Source organism: Uloborus diversus, chromosome 1, assembly GCF_026930045.1.
Source record: "Uloborus diversus isolate 005 chromosome 1, Udiv.v.3.1, whole genome shotgun sequence".
NCBI classification, from domain to species: Eukaryota; Metazoa; Arthropoda; class Arachnida; order Araneae; family Uloboridae; genus Uloborus; species Uloborus diversus.
The window spans coordinates 32,285,784-32,310,055 of NC_072731.1; the positions used below are offsets into that span (position 1 = coordinate 32,285,784).

Genomic DNA, 24,272 nt, shown 5'->3' on the forward strand with positions numbered 1-24,272 from the left:
TAAAGAGCTAGAAGAGCACCCTTCCTCTTCTAACTTCTCAATGTATAATAACAGAATATTTTGGTTTCTAAGCTTTATTTTCAAAAAGTACTTTGGGGTCAGCGTCCGAAACCTGACCTTTCTCCGTACATCATCAAAAATAGACAAAATGCGTTTTTTGTTTCCTAATTTTCAAAAATTACTCGGAAATTTAAATTTTGAAACATTTTCGAGGGAGTTTCCTAAATCCTCCCCCACACCTAATGTCTCGATACCCCGAAAATTGAGTTTTTAAAACTTCATTTTAATAAAATTTCTGGGGAGTTATCAGGGCCCAGTTTCCCAATAGGCAGAGTAGGCAGTTGGCTAGGGCGGCAAACTTTTCAGGGGCGGCAAATTTGCTATTATAGTACACATCTTTGAATTAAATTGTTATTCCTGAAAGTAAAATATTAACATTCTTTCACTTTCCACAGAGACAATTTTTTCTTGTAATTTAATAATGATTACTTTCACACATTTTATGAAAGTCAAATGTTTTTCAATTATGGTATTTGCGAATAAACATTTTTTTGAGAGATCACTGTGATCATTTCATCGGGGCGCCTCAGAATGTGAAACACCATCATTTCTTCATAAGTTTGACAGTTTGAATCTGGGGCAGTGGCGGATACAGCCGGCGGGCAACCGGACATTTGCCCGGTGGACCGGTCATGCTTGGGGCCGATGAACTAACAACAAAGTCTTTCGGGCCTGTCTACTAACAGCAAAATGTAAATTTTGCGCGCATGTGTCTAGAATAACGCAAATTCGCAAAACACAGCCTCAGCTCCTCTTTACTATATCTTTACGCATAGGCTAAAGCTTGCGGGTGGAAGGAGATAGGACCGTCATCATCATCACAAGAAGGGGGAGGGGGAATTTCTGAATTGGGGCTGCCCAGTGCCTGATTACCACACAGGCCGCCTAGGCCTGGAGCCCCATGTTCTTAAGGGGTCCCACATTTTTTAAAGAATTATGCATAGCATTGCAACGATATGAAAATTACATGTAATTTTAAAAAAATGAAAAAATACTTATTAATTGCAAAAAAACTTCTTTAAAGGGGAATTTTTAATCATTCTGCCAGTAACGAATTTACTTGGTCACGATTATGAGGGGGTCCAAAGGGGATTCATAAATGCACATAAGTGATTTATATTTAGTTGTGTGATTAGACAAAGAGGCATCCAAAAGTGCATTCGTGCTTTAAAAATGTAAGTCAAACACTGTATAGTCTTCTGGGGGCCTCCAAATTAATGTGGGCCTAGGACCTCACTTTTAGTTAGTCGGGCTTTGGGGCTGCCAATATATTTTTAGTGGTATAATAAAAAATAAATGAATAAATTAAAAAAAAAAAAAAACAGAGAAATTTTAGCTGTCGTAAAAAGTTAAAATACTTTTGTACTCTTTGACGCTTTTATTTATAAATGACAATTCACAATTGCTATAAAATGCAACTTACAACAAGGGCCGACGTGAGGTCATGTCAGCTTAGTTGGAGAATAGGGGCTCGGCTCGATAATGAACTAGTGCAGACGGTAAAATATCCTAATGGTGAAAGGTGTAGAAGGAGGCATATGAAAAAATAGACCTTTGTCATTTTTTCCCGGATCCGCTTTTGCTCTCGGCGACACTGTTTATAACAATTGGAATAAAAGAGACAAAATATTGTTTTACGTAAAATTATTTAAAAATACGCAATCTTAAAATACCATTGAGGTGCATCGAATTTCGAAAATTTGCTGGAGGAAAGTACTCGAACTTCTCCCATTTTTTTAACATTTCCAAAGATGGTCTAAAACTGTGTTTTTAAATTAAAAGTATCAAAAATTTTGTGGGAAAGTGTCCCTCCTCTCTCTCGGCATCATCAATGAAGAACGTTTTAAATCTCGTTTTTAGTGTTCAATTTAGAAAATTTTCCGGGGTGAGCCTCATGAAGCCTCTTTTTCCTAACATCGCTGAAGGTCAGCAAAAATTTTGTTTTTGGTACTTAATTTTCGAGTAACTGCTGGTGTCTTAGTCTTTACCAAAAAAGGCTTTTAAGACTTCAATTTGAAAATTTTCTGGTGGATGGCCTTAAAACCTATCTCGACTTAAAATCACCAAAGATCTTCTAAAACTGCGTTTTCAGAGCATTTTTTTTTTTTTTTTTTAAATTTTAGAGGAGAGCCCCCGGAACCGCTCTTCATACTATATATTCGAAGATAATTTAAAATTCTGTTTTTGGATTTCCACTTCTGAAAAATTGCAGCAGGAGAAACCCTGAACCTACGCTCCTCTAACATCACCAAATATTGTCTAAAATTGAGTTTTTAAGACTTCAATTTCAAAAATTTTCCGGGAGAGAGGCCTATTTCAGACTCAATGTTAATCTTTTCGTTAAGATTATATTGCTAATACTTTAATGACTCCCAAGAAGCCAGACAGCTAAGTCCTCTCTCTCTCTCTCTCTCTCTCTCTCTCTCTCTTTGCATTGATACATGCGTTATAAAAAATATTAGGGGCTGCCAAACTCGTACCCGACCCATCCCACCAGGTTTTTGACCTCGCATCGAGTCTGGGGGCCGTCAGGATATGGAAGTATAAAAACAGGAATGTTTATGACAGGGCCCAGTAATGTATGTTTGTGTCAGGGACCCATCACGTTCTAAGACGGCCAGTTTTTCACCCATGAACATCGCTAGATCAGTTTCATATAACAGGGCAATTAAGTTACTTGTTATGACTGCAGAAAAGAACATTCTAGCCAAGCAGGGTTATTTATCATTAAGGAAATATTCAATCAAGTTCCGGGCATTATAAAAATACTTAAATGGACAATTACAATCACAATTTCCCCCAAAAGTAAGGTTTAGCTAATACAGTATCCATTTGTTCTCCATTAAAGCGCAGAAGTGTTCATATCTGTGAAACTTCGTTTGAATAAAACATATTTAGTTGTTAAGGATAATTTCCTTATATTTAAGTGATATCCCAATCGTTAGGTAAAATTTAATATTTATAAGAGCTATGAGGCCGCTACACTTCCTAATGCCAAGGCCGTTTTTTTCAAACAATCCGCCACTGATCTGGGGAACACTTTTTTGCGTTTTTTAGAGTCAAGGATATTTTGCTTTTTTTTAGGGGGGGGGGGCAGATTTCAAATTTGCCTAGGGATGGCATGGAGCTTAATTCGGTCCCGGGGAGTTTGTTCAAAAATTTCGGACGACCGCTCCCAAAACAATCGGCTGGATCCGCCACTAGTGGTCCTTGTCTGACTGTCCATGTCTGCACTGTGATAACTGGAAGTTATTAAGCAACCATAAAACATTTTTTTCCCATAGAAACTCTAAATTGGCAATAATAAAAGGTAAAAACCACTCTTATTTAAACGATTCCAAGCATTAAGTTTTCTGTGGTTTATCACGCTCTTAAAATTTTATGTTTTTTTTCTTTATTAGGGTCTACAGGAGTTCGGAGACATATTTTTTTCTAATGTAAGTAATTACAGCTTTATACAAATGCAGAGAAATCTCGTTACAATGAATACCAATACAACGAAATATTCGTTTCAAAGAAATAAATATTCAGTCTTGATTTCATTGTCACTACACTGTTTTGATTCCAAAACGAACAAAGTATGCGGTCCCTTAAAATTCGTTGTGACGAAATTCCACTGTATTTTCAATAAACTTATTCATGCGTTTTAATCAGTGTATTAACAGAGTACTATAGCTTGACCACGAAAAGAAGGCCGGATGACCTTGAAGCAAAAAACATCATTTGCATCATTTGTAATAGGTTTTTTGTTATTAATTTGGAATAAATAGGATTAGAGAGACCACGCCTCTTATTATTCTGTGCTTTCTGGCAGATTCTACCTATTACAAATGATACAAATGTTTCGCTTCAAGGTCTTTGGCTTTCTTTTCGTGGTCAAGCTTTAGCTTTAAATCTAAATGTTTACCTCTATACATTTAAATTATGAGACCTGGAAAAAACATCGAAATGTGGCAAATTTAGATTTAGAGAAAACATCAGTTTATTTTCCCTATTGTAATGACTGTGTTAAAGAGATGTAGCATTATGTTAACGATAGCGTGAAAAAAAAACTTCACGCTGGATTGCGTGTATTATAGATAAGGCGTTCTCAAACTGGGTGCCGTAGGAAGAGGCAAGGGATGCCGCGAAGTGTCCGTGATATCCATCTAAATGTTGGGTGGGTGTGTCAAATAAAGCCATGTAGTCCAATAAAGGCATCCTCCTATTTTTTCATGTATAATAAAGTTCACTGTGTCGTGTCTTCATCGTCATCATAAAGCCTTACTGATGATTAAGCCTTTTCAACAAGCAATTTTTGATTACCATGCAACAATGCAACAAAAGTTATTACGGAAGAGAAATTTCAAAACTATCTTACCTTATTTTATGGCAGGTTTTGTTTCTACATGGTAAACTGTAGTTTACTGGGGGAAAAAAAAAGGTATTTAATGTTTTTGAAGCCTAATTTATGTAGTTGGCTTACCAAAAGAGAAAAATATCTTTGTGCACCGTCATTTTTGCCTGTGATTTGAGATCCTGGAAAAGTAGATCCCACCAAAAACATTCTGTAAAAAACTAGCCAAGTCTCGATGGAGCTGCTTGTTTATCTCTAAAAAGTAGTGAAATCTAGACAAAGTCATGACAAGTCTAAGGTTCCTTACTGCGATTTCTTTATTATTATAGTTAATGTTGTGTGACTTGGCCGTTAAACATTCTTTATACGTCAGTGGGTACAAGTCAATTTTGTTTACACGTTTTCCAAGTGGCAATTTTCCATCGTCAATGGTTAGCGGTTCTGGCGAAAGATTGGTGCAATGGTGTCATGGAGCACCTGGTTTTATACTCTTGTGTACCATTTAACGGCCAAGTCACACAACATTAACTATAATAATAAAGAAATCGCAGTAAGGAACCTTAGACTTGTCATGACTTTGTCTAGATTTCACTACTTTTTAGAGATAAACAAGCAGCTCCATCGAGACTTGGCTAGTTTTTTACAGAATGTTTTTGGTGGGATTTCACTTCTTTTTGTAGAAACATTTAATTTGTGCAATGTTCGAGTAGACTAAAGTTAGGCTAGATTAAATTAGAAGATGTGTCCCACTACGCTGGACTTTAGCAATGACAGTCGATTTTTTTATGTACCAATAGTAGAAGGGGGCATTACCATATCTCTAATACACCTGAGGGTTCTTCATTAGATACTTCAGCTTTCGATTTTTGACATCAAATAAAGCGGCCCGCCAAGTTGAATATTTTTTATAAAGGCGTTATGTCGATCTCGAATAGTTTGGTTGGGCTCTTGTGTTTTCTAATCAGGGTCACTCCAGATCTTCAATTAGCTTAGTTTTTATAGTTTTCCCTTTATGTGGCTATCAAACCCTAACTCTGTACCAAATTTCACATCTCTGAGTTCATGGGAAGTACTAGTTCTATTTTGATGATCATGAGTGAGTGAGTGTCATAAATGCGAAACTTTGCTTTCGCTTAACTTCAGAACTAAATGACCTACAGACTTGAAATTTCGGATTTTAAATATGTGATGATAGCTTACTGGATGACGAAAATTTCTGCGTTCTAGTCTCACCAGAAGGTTCTCAAATAGGGGCCCGAAAATGCGGCGAAATGGTTCCAGTAAAGATGGTACGGCAGTGTTTGCTTCGCGCTCGACTTGGCGGGGGCACTGCCGTGCCCCCAAATTGTAGCCTAATAAGGCCATCTGATGAGTATGCAAAAGCTGGTGCATTTATGACCAATTCAGTCATAAATGAATGTGATATTTGGTCTTGAACTTAAGGATGGCCTTATTTATCGCATTTACCTTATACAACAGAGATCGACTAGGGTGCCCCGAGAAAATTATATTTCGCCAAAAGGTGCCGTGAGTCGAAAAAGTTTGAGAACCCCTGTTAAAGATAATATTTTAAGACCCCCCCCCCCCTATGAATAGTTCATTTCTTTCTCTCTTTTGCACAGTAATTTTAAAGGGCTAGGAAAGCTTTACATAAGTTGTGTACTGTTCACAATTATCAAACGAAGCTATTTTGGTATTCAATACTTTTTTACATGACGAAAGTTCTATGAAATAGGATGATATTGATGTAACTGAAGGATATTTTCCAACAGAAAAAAAAATATTCAGTATAAATTCAAATTAAAAAAATAAGCAGGTACTTATTGTCGGAGTAAATTTAAGACATAGACTGTTTGACAAAATGTTTTTCAAAAAATATGAATTAGGAACAGCATTTTTGGAAAAAAAAAGTTGGACTTTGACAATGAACTTATTTACGAATTTATTATTTCTTATTTAAGTTATTATCTATTAAGTCATTTTTATTATTAAGTTATTATTATTATTTATATAATATATTATCTATATTAATTATTATTTAAGAATGTTATTTATAATTTTGAACGTTTCTTTGAGTTACTGTTTTTGGAATATTTTTTAAAAAGATGTTTCCAGTCGACTATAAACATGATAGTTTTTATTCCTTTATTCAATTAAAATCAACGCCTAATTAATTCCTATCTATCCAAACCAACGATTTCAATCTTTATTAAACCCCCCCCCCCCTGTAATATAAATAGTATAGCCCAATTTTACCAAAAATTGAAGCGGCTTTAAGGGTGCCATCTATCCCCCTCCCCCTTTCGCCGCTCACACAGACTGCTGGTGAACCAAAAAAAAAGGGCAAAAGTGATGTTGGTGGTGGGGGGGGGGGGGGAATAGATGGTGGCACCCTTAAAGATGCTTTAATTTTTGGTAAAATTAGGTTATACTATTTGTATTTCAGCATCATTTTTGATTGAATGAAAACAATAATGACCCAGTAGTAACGCAAAAATTAAATAAATAAATAAGTAGAGCACGGCCAATCCAGCATTGCAGCAAAAATTTAATTTTTATTATAGTAAAATAAATTAATCCACGCTATAAAAAAATATTTTTTTGATCTATTGTTTGTTTTGAACTTTGAAAAGTGGAGAGGCAAGGTGATTTACTTCTGGAAGTGAGGGGACTATTACTTCCCTTGCCTTCCTCGACGACCTGCCTATAATAGTGAAAACTTTTTCTTAACAATCCTCAGATAAATAATAGCTGATGACCGAGTTATCCGCGTGTTTCAACAATGAAACTCGTGCTGCGGCATGATAATTTGTGTGGGTAATGTTGGACATGCAGGAAAAGGCTGTTGTGACAAGGCTGAAACTCGACCCGTAACTTAACTGTTTTACTGGTAAGACAGTCATTTTAGGGGAATGAAGATTCAAAAAAGTGATTGAAAATTAACTCTATCCACTGGAGTTTAGGGTTAATCAACTGGAGTTAGGGTTTTAATGTGAACTATCAAAATATCACCAAACAGGCAATTGCTTCGTTCAAATGTAGAAGCGATTTTCACCCGTCGAACATTGACGGGCGATTTTCTGTTTTGATAATAACAAACATTGTCTTTTTTTCCCGATTGGTGACTTTTTCCTCACTATGTGAGGAAATTATCAAATAGAAAAATTTCTGAATATGCGAGACTATTACTAAGAAAAAAAATCCTGTAACTACGAATATGTATCAGAAAGTGCCCATCAGTTGATTTTTTTTAAAAAAACTATAAAGTTTTGAACGGATGAGGAAAGTTATTTTATTAAAAAAAGACACTAAAAACGTGCATGAAATTCTGAAGGTTATCTAACTTGCATGAAAGCTGAACTGCTTAATTCAATTTATTGACGTAGTTTTTTGTACTGTAATATAATTATTATTCTTAAAATTGCCTTGTTTAATGGATATATCTAATCTGAATTTCCAAAAAAAAAAAAAAATGGATGTACGGGGTTAGCATAAAAGAGCATCCCAGTATTAAAAACTTTTTTTCGTAAACTTACGCTTTTTTGTAAACACTTAGCACTATAAATGATACATGAAAATAAAGATAAACTGTTAAAGTTTTTTTTTTCACTCACAAATATTCGATGGTGCACCTCTCGTAACGCTACACACATCTACAACATACATTTTTAAGAGTTTCACTGTCAATCTTTCGTAATGTGCGATCTCTCAGTTCTTGCAATGTTGTAGGCAATGGTGGTGCCTAAACTCTGTCCTTGACGAAACCGCATAAAAAAAATCACATGTGGTGAGGTTTGGTGAACTGGCTGGCCAGCTCATAAAGGGTAAATCATCAGCATCTGCACGGCCAACCCAGCGGTGCGAAGTGTTTGGGGGTAACCCCCCCCCCCCCCCAGAGGTCTTGGTTTTAACATTGTTGCCAATCCTAATGCAGTAGTTAATACATGTGCAAGGACTGTTGTGACCATACAATCTCTTCCCAAAGGAATTTCTAGCTGGGCTAGTGTGCGATTCGTGCACGTTTAAGTAGTTACGCTCGTTAAAAAACTCGGACAGTTAATGTTTGTTTTTATGTATCATTTATAATGGTAAGTGTAATAGTTTATGAAATATAAATTTTTAAAACCGCGATATTCTTTTATGTTAACCCTGTACATCAAAAGGTTACTTCAGAATTAAATTCAGAATGCTAAATTTTAGTGCATTTTGTATTTCCAGTATCTTTCAAAAGGAATGCTTAACTGACTACATTTGTTTCGTTTTAGGCGATAGGTTCTCTTTCGACCAGCATGGATATGGTAAGTTATTTTAAATAGCTTTAAGAGTTTTGATAAAACTACTTTAATACACATTAGCTACAACAAAGCACTGGAAAAGAACCATGTGGTTTGACATGAATCGTACTCTTTTTTTTTTTTTTTTTTTAACTTTTGGAAATAGGGAGTAAATATATAAATAAATAAATAAACCACTGAAACAAACAAAGACGGTGAAGGTTGTGAATTCGAATTTAAACTTCATAATTTCTATAAGGCAGACGGACCAGCAATTTCATTTAGCAGAAAGTTACCGCCCCTAATCTAGGGCTAAGGCTGAAAGAACTACAAGCAATATACCAAACAGCCTGGTTATCACATCCTGAGACTGCAGTTTCGTTCTTATTAGAACTCCTCACTAAGGAATAGTGAATAACCGAGCTGGAGGCAGATATAATCTCATTGAAGGTAAGAGTGCCAACAAACTGGTCGATAAAGTGAGTTTATCATGCTAGCAATGTCCGCAGCATGGTACGGTTCGACTCGTGAATTGAAGGCAAAGCTTTTTTTTTTTTTTTTTGGCGTGTGAATGTTGACCTTATTGAAATAGTTTCAGCTACCAGTTTGTTGTCGCTCTCCACTTCAATGAGATGACATCTGCCTCCTACTCGGTTATTCACTATTCCTTACTGAGGAGTTCTAATGAGAACGAAACTGCAGTCTCAGGATGTGATAACCAGGCTGTTTGGTATATTGCATGTAGCAGTTTTATGTTCAGAGATTCAAACATAGTTAAAAACTCGAGCGCTCGACACATGAACATTTGTTGCAAGTTAGAAGACTCCTTGAGATATTTTCCTCGAGATATTATTAAAAAAACATTAAAACCTTTTTTTTCCTAGTGTTTTTGCTTTGCACTTATTTTTCGACGTAAAATCAGAGTATCGGACGCCCTCCTATGAGCTCCATGTTCAAAACCATTTTTACGCTGTAAAAAAAAGTTTAAAAATCTTGGACGCACCGTAAGTTGCATACCAGTCACACCGCAGATCTTCAGCAAAGATACTTTTCACACTACACAAGTTACATTCACAGGTATATTTAAGATCAAAAGTAAAAATAAGCATGTTTGTAATGCAACATTAATAAATACAGTGAAACCTGTGTATAACGATACTGTCTATAACGATAACCTGTCTATAACAATATTTTTTGAGCAATCACGATTGCTTATTGTTCTCATTTGACTGTTTTGAATTACTATCATTTTATTTTCCCACCAGCACCTTCTGCCAGCACCACCGTCGCGTCGACCGGCCTCACGATGCTGCTCCTCTTGCGAAAACCGTCTCCAGGTTACGTCTATATCCTACACACACACACGCCTACACACTCATGCCTGCGCACAGACACAAAAACACACTCCTACACACACACACACACACACACACACACACACACATACACATACACACACTCATGCCTGCACACAGACACAAACACATATGCCTACATACACAAACACGAACGCGTACCCACACACACACGCGTACACACACAGCACTGCATACACAACACGCTCACACACGCATACATACACACATATAGAAGCACCCACATACATGCGCTTACACAAACACACGCGCATTCATACACACACACGCTCGTAATTGCGAAAAACATAATTTGATTTCACGATGCCAGAAATTCAAATTAACATTTTTTTTTTTGGCCCCAGCAAAATGTCAGCATGAATAATTAAACTGTCTATAACGATAACCTGTCTATTATGATACTTTTTTAGGTCCCAACAGTATCGTTGTAGGCAGGTTTTACTGTATTTATATTTTTAGAGATGCACTGCCCCCATTGTTTATCACTTCTTGATGTAGTAATAATATGTCCCTACATACAAATGAAATAAAGTCTTCCCCAATTGCAACGTTCTCACTATATAGTGACTCAAAGATTTTTAAAAAAATGTGTCTTTCCCTACCTTCACTGTCATTTTGAATTCAAGTCAAATTGCCTCAAAATAAGCTGCAGAATGTTGTTTCAATTAAGTCTTTTTTCTTGAGCTAAAGAAAACCCCAAAATTTGTATCTTTCAATCAAATTTTGTTGCCCTGACCACAAACACGAAGTTTTAGCAGGAAAAAAAAATACCTTTTCATACTTTATGATAGTATCAAATATAAAACATTGTTGGTTCCCCAGAGACAAAAGCCGTGTTGCAAAGTGTTAACGAAAACAATCTTAGATTCATGTGTTGATTTAAAAACCTATACTTATTGAATGCATTTATTTTTCAGTTCGAGCCGTACTTCCAAACCATTGTTGAGGTATGTTTTTAATATGTACAACAAATAAGATAATTGAATTTGATTTCATTTACATTGTCGTATTTTTATTTATTTTCTTACAATGATATACTTCATTGACAAAACTCCTGCTCCAATTGTGATAAATTATGCCAACCAAAACTATCTTCGCTATTCTGACCAGAGAATCACAGGAACAGTGTATCAATCAAAATAAAAATAAGTATAGATCAAAAGAGCTCAGTGAATCATGTTTTTTGACAAATAAATCATTTGCCCTCGTCCCCCTCGTTATCGAAATGTAAGGTCTTTAAACCAGGTGGAAAAGTCACCATATTTAGTGATAAATGAGAGTTTCTAGAAAGTGATCAACCAGATTGTTGACATCTTTGAATGGGTAACGAAGATGACTTTAAGATGTTCTATCTCAATAACAGGGAGACAAGGGCAAAGGGTTTAAGCCTTAAGGGGGGAAACTAGTTTAGACCGGTAAATTTAAAGAAAGTAATTATTTTTTTAAAAAAACACTGTTTTAAGTCATAAAATGTTAGTAAATCTCCTCAAGAATATGTTGCCAAAATTTGAATGAAAAATTCCGATTAGTTCCGAGGCTACGAGCATTTAAAGTGACTTGTGGAGATTCGAAAACGTTCACAGTATTTTTTTTTTCAAACGCATTTTTCTCGAAACATTTTTTTTTTCAACTGGTGTGCATTCTAGCTCAAAGAGTTTTTGACCAATCGTTCTGAAAATTGGTGTGAATATTCTTTATTCAATTATACTCTATATGAACCTACACTGGTGTGCAAAAATTAAGGAGGAGACGGTTTTTTCAATATAACTTTGTACAAAGGCTTTCCAAATCAACACATTTAATACTGTAAGATCCCCAATACGTAAGGACATGTGTAATGTAAGCAACACTTACTAAAAGAGAAATCAGAGGGATAAAAAGAAGCTTTATTGAAAAAGATTGCATGGAGCGCAATGCGATTGAAGGCCGAAACATCCCTGTGATGGGTGTCCAGCAAGAAACATTCGGTCTTTAGTAGGGGATATGATCTCCCCCGACTGCTAGGCAGGTTTCACAACGTCTGCCCATGCTGAGAATGAATGTGTCAATGAGTTGTTGAGGCATTGCTATCCATTCGTCTTGCAGCGCCAATCGAAGCTCCCGAATCGTTACTGGTGGTAAGGTACGAGCTGCCAAGCGTCTGCCTAGAAAATCCCATACATGCTCGATGGGAATGATATCCAGAGATCGTGCCGGCCAATCCATACGTTCAATATCCTCACTCTCTAAGAGCTGTTCGGCAGCTACTGTGCGATGACATGGTGCGTTGTCGTCCATGAAAAGGAACTGCGGACCCATAGCGCCTCTAAAAAGACGCACATATGGAAGAAGAATCTCGTTACAATAACAGGTCCCATTGACTGAACCTGCGTCGAAGATGTGAAGGTCTGTACGACTACCAAGCATGATGCCTCCCCAAACGAGATCACCGCGACCTCCATACCTGTCCCTTTCAATGATGTTCGAGGGATGATTGCGGCTTCCCCGTACTCTCCAGATAAGTATGCGATGAGAATCGCTACTCAGACTGAATCTGCTCTCATCTGTAAAGAGTACTCGTCCCCATTCATTGTCTCTCCAATTCCGGTGTTCCCGGCACCACAAAGAACGCCTTCTCCGATGGACAGGCGTTAGAGGCACACATCGTATTGGGCGTCGTGCAAACAGACCACCACCGTGCAGTCTTCTGGCCACGGTAAAACGCGATATCGGTCGTCCAGTCGCCTGTGTCGTGTGTCTAGCGATTTCTCCCGCTATCTGCCGCCTGTTTCTTCTGGCCTGTAAGACAATATACCGGTCATCTGCGAGTGTGGTTCCTCGTGGACAACCACTACTAAACCCCCGGATAGCTGTTCCTGTAGTTTTAAATTGTCTCCAAAGTCGTGAAACGATGCTGTGAGCAATTCCGAACTCTGCAGCCACACTTGTCACACTGCGGCCTTCCTCCAACTTCCCAATGATTCAACCTCGGGTAAAAGCATCCAGATGTCGTCTAACAGATTGATTATTCGCCATTTCTCGCTGAGGCAGCAACTTGGTGTGATTTAACTGCTATACGGCGTGCAATCTCTTTGCCAGAAATACTGATCTTACACCGACAACATGCTTTATACTACTCAGACACTCCCCCATTACGTCTGCCTGCATATCTGCGCATGTGCTACCGTAGATCACCTTACTTAATCTCCTGATTGGTCTTTCTGTCCGCTCTGCCTCTTCGTTCAGCTGATATGCTAATTTTTCGACTTCGTCCTTAATTTTTACACACCAGTGTAACTCTTTGAGGATATTATTAAAATAATAAATATTTTTTTAATGGGGGAAAGGGCAAGAAGTTTGAAAAAAAATGGGGCAAAACAAAACATTGTAATTAAACATCTCAAGAACGTACAATTTTCAACTTTTTTGATCACAGGTTCATATTCTAGGGAAATATGTTGTTTACGAGAAAGAAAAATTGTAATGATTACAGGCTAAAATTGTGGCTTCGGTAATGCACATCAGCAACAAGCTCTGATGGCGACCGCCCATGGACAGCAGCTTCTAACTCCACTAATTCTGGTGGAAAAGACTTCAGAAATTACAAGGTATAGGGGAGAGTGTTGTACCTTAGGACACTTTTAATATTTTAATTTTTAATGTCAATTATTTGAATCAAATTTAAAATCTAAATGTCACATTAAAATGTCTCAACATACTTCTATGCAATATATTTTTTAAAATTCAGACAGTTTGAAAATAAAACATTGTCACCCATTTAAAGTAAAAGTTCCAAGCTGTCCCAAGGTACAACATCCTATTGTACCTTGGGCACATCCTGTTGTACTATGGGAAAGTCTTCATGATTCAGGAAACAACCATATGCTTGAACCAATTTTGCACCAGAAAACAAAAAAAAAAAAAAAAATCATGGTAGTGAATTAAATCATGAATTATGAATAATGAATTATTATCTAACATTAAATGTGTTTAAAAGACTACATAAGATTAGAACATTGTTCCTTGTTCCTAAACATATCTTAATTATAAAGAACTATGCGTATGTTGTACATTGGAACGTGTCCTGAGGTACAAAATGTTTGGCTGTCCCAAGGCACAATCACCACGTTGTTTAAGAGAAGCCAAAAGGTAGTCAAACAGGATGTACTATCATTATTTTCTTGTAAGCAAAATATTTAAAGTACTACTCTTTTATAATAAAATAAAATTCAGTTGATAAAATTAACAAATACAAAGACAGAAAATGAATTAAAAATGAAGAAAATATTTACTTTCGAGTCATAAAAGTTTCTAACTCTCACAAAATCGTCAATTTTGCTCATTTGATGCTGATTTTTACTATGCCACCATTTAGCGGTGAAGGTTACTATTAGAGATTACAAAAACATGGTAAAAATAGATTCTTAGAAATTAACAGTGTCCCAAAGTTAACCCAACGGTGGTCCCAAGGTTAAACACTATTCCCTACTTTAAAAGAAAAACAAAATATCCTCCAAGTTTAAAGAAATTCTGATTATTTCTCTCCTGTAAAAAAAAAATTACGAAAAACACTAAAATTCGGCCTCTTAAACTGGTTTTCCCCTTTAAGACACGTTTCACTATGCTCATTTGATTGTTAATTATTAAAAACGTTCAGTATTACAACAACGTATGGTTCCCTGGTGAGCTATATTCTAAATTTTACTGTCTAGTTCCCCATCGAACCTCACTCCACACCGTACGGTCAAAGTGCCGGTCGAATCTTTTTTTCAACCAATGACAAGGCTTCAATCGAGGGGTCACACCGAGAATTGAATTATCTGGCAAATCAGGTCATTAGTGTTTCCGAGCAGTTGAGCTGCTCCCTGATGTTGCCCGATCGGAGTATGACATTTGAGTGTACAGATAGTGAAAATATTTCTATCCTAACTTTTCATGCCATTGACAAAAGCAAAAGATTAATTTTTATCAAGTAATCAAGTCAGTAAAAATAGTCAGTTGGCATCAAATGTTCATTTGAGATAACATAGATAAAATTATGTGAGATTTACTACAAAAGCTAAAGACAATCAGGAACTATATCTGACATACATGAAATACACCGCCAGCTCAGTCAATTCCAGCCAAGGACTGCAGTTTCGTGCTTATTAGCACTCTTCAGCCCGGCATAGGACTAACTGAGCTGGAGGTGGAAAACCTCTTAAGGAAGCCAAGAGAGCCAGACAAACTGGTAGCTAACATAGAGTCAGCACTGACCAGACGAGTGACCGAAACAATGGTTCGGTTCAACTCGAATATTGCAGGCAAGGCAGGTATATTCAGTAAGTTACGCCCTATAGCCAGGGTTAAGGCAGAAATACATGAAATACACCGCCAGCTCAGTCAATTCCAGCCGAGGACTGCAGTTTCGTGCTTATTAGCACTCTTCAGCCCGGCATAGGACTAACTGAGCTGGAGGTGGAAAACCTCTTAAGGAAGCCAAGAGAGCCAGACAAACTGGTAGCTAACATAGAGTCAGCACTGACCAGACGAGTGACCGAAACAATGGTTCGGTTCAACTCGAATATTGCAGGCAAGGCAGGTATATTCAGTAAGTTACGCCCTATAGTCTGGTCAGTGCTGACTCTATGTTAGCTACCAGTTTGTCTGGCTCTCTTGGCTTCCGTAAGAGGTTTTCCACCTCCAGCTCAGTTAGTCCTATGCCAGGCTGAAGAGTGCTAATAAGCACGAAACTGCAGTCCTCGGCTGGAATTGACTGAGCTGGCGGTGTATTTCATGTATTTCTGCCTTAACCCTGGCTATAGGGCGTAACTTACTGAATATACCTGCCTTGCCTGCAATATTCGAGTTGAACCGAACCATTGTTTCGGTCACTCGTCTGGTCAGTGCTGACTCTATGTTAGCTACCAGTTTGTCTGGCTCTCTTGGCTTCCTTAAGAGGTTTTCCACCTCCAGCTCAGTTAGTCCTATGCCGGGCTGAAGAGTGCTAATAAGCACGAAACTGCAGTCCTCGGCTGGAATTGACTGAACTGGCGATGTATTTCTGCCTTAACCCTGGCTATAGGGCGTAACTTACTGAATATACCTGCCTTGCCTGCAATATTCGAGTTGAACCGAACCATTGTTTCGGTCACTCGTCTGGTCAGTGCTGATTCTATGTTAGCTACCAGTTTGGCTCTCTTGGCTTCCTTAAGAGGTTTTCCACCTCCAGCTCAGTTAGTCCTATGCCGGGCTGAAGAGTGCTAATAAGCACGAAACTGCAGTCCTCGGCTGGAATTGACTGAGCTGGCGGTGTATTTCTTCCTTAACCCTGGCTATAGGGCGTAACTTACTGAATATATCTGACATGACGAATACGAGTCAAAAGATTCCATAGACAGAGCTTTCTACTCCTTTTTCACCCTTTAATAAAGCTCTAGATTAGCGGTCGCCAGTCGCCAATTGGCAAACATTTCATTGAAAAAAAAAATAAAAGTAATCAAAGTATCAAGTCCCAAGTGCCAAAAGTGGCGATCATGTGTGTCTTTTTTGTTAAAAATAATATCGTGCTACGACAACAAGCTTCCCATCCTATTTAAGCCCTCTCTTAAATCTCTAGTAAGCGTTATCTTTATCTTGTACAATTTTTTGCGTTGTTTATTTCAGACTTGATATTTTCACTTAAAGTAACAAAATCAATGATTCCTGACGTTTTTACTTCTGCTACTTGTACAGGGTGATCAGTAATTAACGCGTTGATGTTAAAAGTTAATTTCTCGAAAACTACTGATCAAAAAACTCTATTTAAATTCTAAAACAAAGCACAAAACTTGGGAATTAGTTTAATACATGTTCGATGTGTCTACCATTTTTAGCTATAATATGACGCTAACGATTAGCGAAATTCCGCATCACTCTCAGAAGAGTAGAAATTTCAATGCATTCACTAACTGTCCGAGTTGCAGTGTTCAGGTCTTCGATGCTCTTGGGGTTTCTATCGTAAACTTTGTCGTTGACATAACCCCACAAAAGTGAATCGCAGGGGTTCAGATCAGGAGAACAGAGTGCCCCATCAATTCCCATATTTTTCAATTTTGAGTACCCAAAAGTCAAAATCCGTTCATTAAAATGCTCGTCAAGCAAATAAAACGCTTCATTGGTACGATGGGGTGGTGCCCCGTCTTGCATGAACCACATGCTTTTGAAATCCTGCTCTTTTTGAATCGCTAGAATGAACTAATTTTTCCATTTTTCAACGTATCCTTTAGAAGTGAGTCGGCTCGTTGTCTTGAGCTTAAAAGCAGTCGCAAACTTTCTTTGAGTCACAATTGGGCTGTTGTTGTTTGAATGGTACGTTCGAACAATGTGCTCAGAAACGCTATATTTTGATATTTTCGCTGAAAAATAAACAACCAAAGCCAACTTAATGAGACTACACAAAAAAATTCGCCATCGCACTGAATCTAACCGCAAAGTTTGGACTTGATACGCCAAACAGTTTTCGAGAAATTGACATTTCTTTCCAACGCGTAAATTACTGGACACCCTGTTTTAAAAAAAATGGTCCGCTTTTACGACCTTGATTTTTTTTTTTTTTTTTCTTTGGTAAAGGATTCCCTTTATTTAAAAATTTGTAAAATGTTCCTTTTTTGTTTATGCTTACATCTTTATGTTGAAAAGAGTATCCAGTGAAATTTTGTTTTCGTTTTTTGTGGAGTGTAATAATATTTTAATTTGTTGTTGGTATTACTAACAGCGAATAGCTTATTTGCTTTTTACGCTGCGTGCTTACTGTTTTTGAGAAATGGCTGTTAAAATGCCTAAGCTACTACCATTTTTTGTAACTTACATGTAGGTTGCAAGTGGCTACTATTTAGAATTCCTAGTCTAGAGCTTTACCCTCCAAGTGAGAAGAACTTTCTTCACCCTTATTATAACCAGGGGTGTCCCCCCCCCACCTAAGAGCAAGGGTGCAAACCCCTACATATCGCGATGCCCCCCACCAAAAGTGAAAAATTCCACTCAAAACATCCCCCCTCTAAAAAGTTTTAATGGCACAGACTGCGCCATGACCCCCCACCCCCCTAGGTGAGCAGCCCTGATTATAACCAATATAAATCTAAAAGTTCAAAGCTTAGTAATAAAATAAAGTGCAAAAGTTCAATTTGGAAAGAAATTGCCAAAAAAACTGCAGTGAATAAAGAAAAAATCAATCACATGAGATTTATTATTGTCAATAAAATAAGCAAATAAATAAAATAAAAATAAGAAAATAAATAACACGAAAAAAAATCAATAAAATAAACGCTATTTATACATGCGGAACGAAGCAGACAATAATTTTACAGAGACTAAATTTCATTGGCCACGAGGTCGGGATCTATTTAGTCGCAAACTCAATAGATTTTTTAAATCAGCGTCAGACTTTGAACGAAGTGAGATCAGTAAAATAATCTTGATTGTTCAATAAAAGCAAAATAAGGGTTTTTAGTGAGAATAGTAATAAATGTTCGTTTTGTCTCTCGGATGTAGATGTTCATGTACATAAATCACATCCACGACAATGATTACACTTTGGTTGCATACAATGAATTTGTTTCCAAACATTCTCTTTTTAGGTATTGTCAAAGCTTGACTTGGGAGATCTAGGTTCGGCCGACTTTTTCAAGGCACTTGGAGGTGGGGCCGGAGGTGCAGATGGAGGTGCAGATGGAGGTGGTAAAAGTAAACCTACCAGTAAGCCCTCAGGTAAAGGGAAAGGTAAAGGTGGTGCATCGAGTGCAAGTTCTGCTTCCGGCTCAAGTGGAGGTGGAAAGTCAAATACTAGTGGTGCTTCCGCTTCAAGTTCATCATAGACTGTGAGCTTTATGTGAAGATGACCTAACTCCAAACACTTTCAGTGCACTACAGCAGTACTCAACCGTTTTATACCACAAAAAAATTCTTGCATATAATTTTTGCAACAAATCTTGTTAAAAAAAAACAACCTTTCGATTTATCAGTTCGACCGACAATAAATTCTGTTCAAAACATTTAGTGGTTTCTGTTTTTTTTTTTTTTTTTTTTTTTGCACTTGGTGAATGCAATAAATAGGACCGTGTCGACCGCCTTGACTAGTGGTTAGAGAAGAGTGACTGTGGATGGAGAAGTTCTGGATTCGATTACCGGCTCGGGCATGGAAGTATTTTCTCTCTCCTACAAGTTTCCTTTTTTTTTTTTTTTTTTTTTTTTGTATGAATGTGTTGCCGTGCTGTGAATGATTGCCTACCCTTTCAACGGGTCCTTATGGCATGTGTGTACTGTAAAAGTCGGACGCCAAATTACGGTACAATTGGAAAAGTGAAGCAGCGCACCACAAATTGCCAGCAACAATTGCCAGCCACAAATTGCCAGCAATTGGCGCAAGACAACAGCACCAATCAATAGGACTCATTTTTAAAATTTATTACTTTCTTGCTTGTTTTTCTGACTTAAAAATAAATGACAATATTTGTGATTTGATGCATCTTATCAGGAAACCGCACGATCAAGGAAAATCGAAAAAAATCAAAATTGGTAGCAATTTTTAAAAGCATCGTGAAATATGGTTTTGGAACAAAAATTATTTGCCCTCGTGGGCCCGTTATCGAAATATGAGGTCGTAAAGTCTGCCGAAATTTTAAGTCAAGTCACCAAATTTCGCGAGTACCGTTCAAAAATGGAATGTACGACAAGAATTCAATATCTGTATCTGACATGACAGCTCATTGCCAATTTCTGTCTTACCAAAGTGCGTGAAAGATATTTTAAGTAAATACTTTACTCGGGGGTTACCACCGGGGGAGGGGGGAGTAGTGGCACAGACTGCTCCATTAAAAATTTTAGGGGATTGATTTTCGGGATATTTTTATCTCGTCTAGGGGTGGTTTTTTTGTTGGGCCTTCAGTTATTGAGGGGGGGTATAATAGCTGTAGGAGGAAATAGGCACCCCTGCTTTACTTGTGGGTGTCAAAGCTAAGAACCACTATCAAGCTCATCATGTGGAAAGTTTTCCCAGAGAAATGACAGCTTTAAAACAAGATTAAATTTAATATCTTATAGTAGGGGAGATAGCGACAGTTTTTAATACATTATTTATATAAGGCCAGAATTTTTTTAAATATTAGATTAGTTTACTTAAAAGAAGAAAACGCGAGTCTACCAAAAAGTTATCGTTGCAATAATTAATAAAAAAAATTTGCAATATGTTGCAAAAACTTGTGAAATTGTCTTATATATATAAGGCTGAAACTCGGTAATATTATTGATTACGTATAAACATAACGAAAAATATATGTCTACCGCGTCCGAAGCGTTGCCGTGCCGTGTCTACCACCCACGCAAGGTGCGAAAAAAACAGTCAATTTTGACTTAAATATATAAGCCTAAATTTTTTTTAAATAACTGTTTATAATGTATAAAATATAAAAACAAAAGTCTACCAGTTGTATTATGTTGCAAAGGCATGATAGATGCCACGGAATGTTGACCTCGTATCTCTATGTACCGTTTATCAGGCCGCTAGCGCTCGCTCGAAAAAGTTTGCTTGTCGTCGCGAAATTTCAATAAATAAAGCTGATTTATTTTTACTTCCTTTTACAAAAAAGGAAGTATTGTATTCGCGAAAAAATTTTCACTCAAAAATCGCCCTTAATTTCCATTTTGCTCACCCCCAAATGAATGTTGAGTTTTTTTTTCGATTCGACCACATGCGGAAAAGTGCCTAAGAATGTATAGACACGCGAAATATCCATTTTGACCATCACCGAGGTAATTACAACGACTTTTCTCGTGACGTCTGTATGTATGTGCGTATGTGTGTATGTGCGTATGTGCGTATGTGCGTATGTATCTCGCATAACTCAAAAATGGTATGTCCTAGAAAGTTGAAATTTGGTACATAGACTCGTAGTGGGGTCTAGTTGTGCACCTCCCCTTTTGGTTGCTTTCGGATGTTCCTAAGGGGGTCTTTTGCACCTTTTTGGGGGGAAATCATTGTTAATTTCGATGTAAACTCAAGTGGCGTTATAATTTGTCGGACACTTGGCGATATATCGCCAGTCTTTTGGTCGCCAAGTTTTGTCGCCAACTTGGCGACAAATTTGGCGGAGTTTTTTTTTTTTTTTTTTTTTGGTTTCAATTTGGCCATTGTTGGTGATATTTAGAGAATAAATATTGAATCACATTAAAATAGCGAATAATGGGGAAATGACATTAAATTGGAGTATAAGGAAGTCATGTGATGCACACATCAGCTCGTTTAATAAATAGTTTACATCCTGTTTTTATTAAAATTTTTAGTCTACCGTGACTAAGAGGTTGCTTAGTCTTGGGTAGACGTTGCTTAAATTATAAAGTAGTTGGAAAAGTATGATTATTTTATCTTTTCATTCTTTATAAATGGAAATTTCTCAATTATTATTTTCTTATGATTACAATTTTCTGTCATATTTAAATTGATATTCATACTTAATATATATATATATATATATATATAACTTCTTCAAAAATATGTTGAATCACCACCTTTTCAAATACATTTCGTAAATGGGGAAGTAAAGCTGTTTATTCATATACTGCGAAGAAAGGAGAGGGGAAGGACACGCTTTTAATAACCTTGGGTCTGGGGCCTGGGCCTGAGTAAGGCCCCTATAGTGAAGGAGCCGACGCATCCGCCATTTTGGAGCAAACTTGATCCAGTGCTTCGCGGCGATAGCATTGCTGCTGATGTTTATATTTCTTTAGCATATGTTAAATTGGATCAACAGATAATAGCCATCTGCAGAACTGAAAATCTGCCTTACTGCATTTACTGGAAAATAACAGATTTTTTTTAAAAGTAATAAGCACTTTTCATAATGCAACTCAAAAGGACAAAATAACTTTTCTGGGTCAGAAAGGACAATTTAAGAATTCCTGTAGTTTTCAAAAATTTCCAAGAAAATGACCCCAAAAACGAAGAAAAGTGCGGTTTTAGTCATGTAGAGAATGTTTTAAAATTATCTAGCTTTCAATCATAAATTTGAGTGTTGAAACACGCATTTTTTTTTTTTTTTTCTTAATGGGAAAGTTTGGTTTAAAATGATTTGAGCGCACTTTTCTTCGTTTGTGAAATATTTTTCTTAAAAGAATTAAAAACTACAGGAACACTTTAACTTTTCTGGGTCAGAAAGGACAATTTTTTTGTCCTTTTGAGTGCATTATGAAAAGTGCTTGTTATTTTTTTTTTTTTTTTTAATCTGTTATTTTCAAGTTTTTCGTTTTCAAACAAAATTTTCCTATTCCTATTCCTATTCAGAGTCACAACTGACTACAACTGTATTTATGTCGAGGACTGCATACTAAGTGCCTTTCCTCCATTATTTTATATACCGATAGATGGCAGCACCATCACCGGATCGAACAGTTATTGAGAATTTAGAACTAGTCCAGGAGCTAATAGCTACCTGGTGCTAGCACCCCCAGAGGTATCGTTTCACTTGGAGGACATTGAGACCACGAGCATATTTAACGTCGCCCAGTCCCCTTTAATGACGACGGTGGGTCTTCGACCAGCGAGGATCGAAACAAAATTTTACTTTAGAATTTGATTTTTTAGCGTTAAGTTGTACCTTAAGGTTAAACAAATCATTTAATAAAATTCTGTAGTCTGTAAGTAGTCTAGTTGCTGAGTATACGCAAAAGAATGGTTCACAACATATAAGTAACTTGGGATAAAGATCCTAATACGTCTTTTTACTTAGTGCTGTTATCGATTATTGGCATAGATGCATAGATGAGGATAAAAACCCTAAGAAAGCAACGACTGTGAATAAATTTCATTCTTGCTCCAGAGAGGACTTGATTCAAAATTTTCATTATGATTACTATTAACATTACATTTGCAAGGCAACAAAATTTGTAACAATGGATTTTATATTTAAACATTTAATGGGGAAATTACATCAAATTTGCTATTTTCCATCCTAACCGAAATAATGATGTTACTTCAGAATTTTAAATTTTCAGCCTTAAGTTGTACCTTAAGATTAAGCAAATAATTTAGTAAAATCCAGAAGTCTCTTAGTAATCTAGTAGCTGAAATATAAGCAAAAGCACGCCTCAGATTACTCCATGACAATCAGGCCAAGTATAATAAAAGTGCTTAAAAAACATCAATTCTGAACAACCAAAATTTCTCATCTATGATGTATTCTTTTTATTATATCTAATGATAGAAATTCCATCATCTTATGCTATGATATTGAGAAAATTATTAAGTATGTTCAGCAGTATTCGTAGTAATTGTTTTTGACACGTACCCCGTTTCCTTCCATAAAAGATAACGAACATATCGTCGCCTCAGAGCAACAGTAAGATATCTAATCCCAGAAATAACACTAAGATATCTTACTGTTGTTCTGAGGCGACGATATATTAAGCGGAACTCACAGAAGTCAAAACATTCCGATAGGAGACTCTGCAACACGTCCCTCTGACTTTTTGAATCAATTAAAAAATATTACTTTTAAAGAGGATTTGCAAGAATATTTATTAAAAAACTGGGAACGAGATAACAAAGCGATTTATTTTGAAGATAAATTTGTGTATATTAACTACAAACAGTGTTAGAGATTTTAAACCATCAACAGAAAAGTTGTAAAAATAGTAGATCATACTCAATCGTGCCCCAGACCGCGAAGAAACCGACACAAAAATGATTTACCATCTTTGTAATTTTTGAAGAGCTGCAGCCTCCATATGACGTCCGATGTTCAAATACTGATGTATTAGTTATACTATTGGCTAACATGAAGTTTTTGAATTCTTAAATAAAGGTCTGGATGGAAGTTGGCGTTGGAAAATCATTAAGATGTATCAATGTCTCTGAACTTTACAAGAATTTAGGAGAAACCGTTTGTTCCGCCTTGGTTGCTTTACACGCAATGACTGGTTGCGATCAAAATCCGACTTTTTTCCGAAAAGGAAAGGTTCGGCCTTAAGTTCTATTTACAAAGTTGAAAGAATACGCAGGAGCATTAGCAAATTTGAGTAAATATCAGCCATCGCACAATGTAAAATGCATGTCACAGATTGGAATACAACTCGAAATTTCGGAAGAGTTGTGCGCCGAATGTACAGACAAAAAAAAATGGAAACAATTAATGATGCAAGAACCATTACGTTTTTAAAAGTTTATAAATTTTTTGAAAAAAGATAAAGTAATTCTCGAAAACGTGAAGAGTTTTGATCCGTCATCCTTAATCCTAT

General features: G+C 36.7%; 1 protein-coding gene across 2 annotated transcripts in view; it reads left to right on the forward strand.

Moving 5' to 3' along the window:
* The window catches only part of LOC129234531 (uncharacterized transmembrane protein DDB_G0289901-like), a 224,433-nt gene extending 205,403 nt beyond the window's left edge, over nt 1-19,030 (forward strand). The window contains exons 12-15 of one of the 2 annotated variants that reach the window (XM_054868543.1): nt 3,462-3,497; nt 8,662-8,694; nt 10,964-10,993; nt 18,623-19,030. In XM_054868543.1, coding sequence (XP_054724518.1) covers nt 3,462-3,497; nt 8,662-8,694; nt 10,964-10,993; nt 18,623-18,859 — 336 coding nt within the window. In that variant the 3' untranslated portion in view covers nt 18,860-19,030. The remainder of the gene's footprint in view (nt 1-3,461; nt 3,498-8,661; nt 8,695-10,963; nt 10,994-18,622) is intronic. The other variant, XM_054868544.1, reaches the window with a different exon arrangement.
* The last annotated feature ends 5,242 nt before the right edge of the window (nt 19,031-24,272 follow it).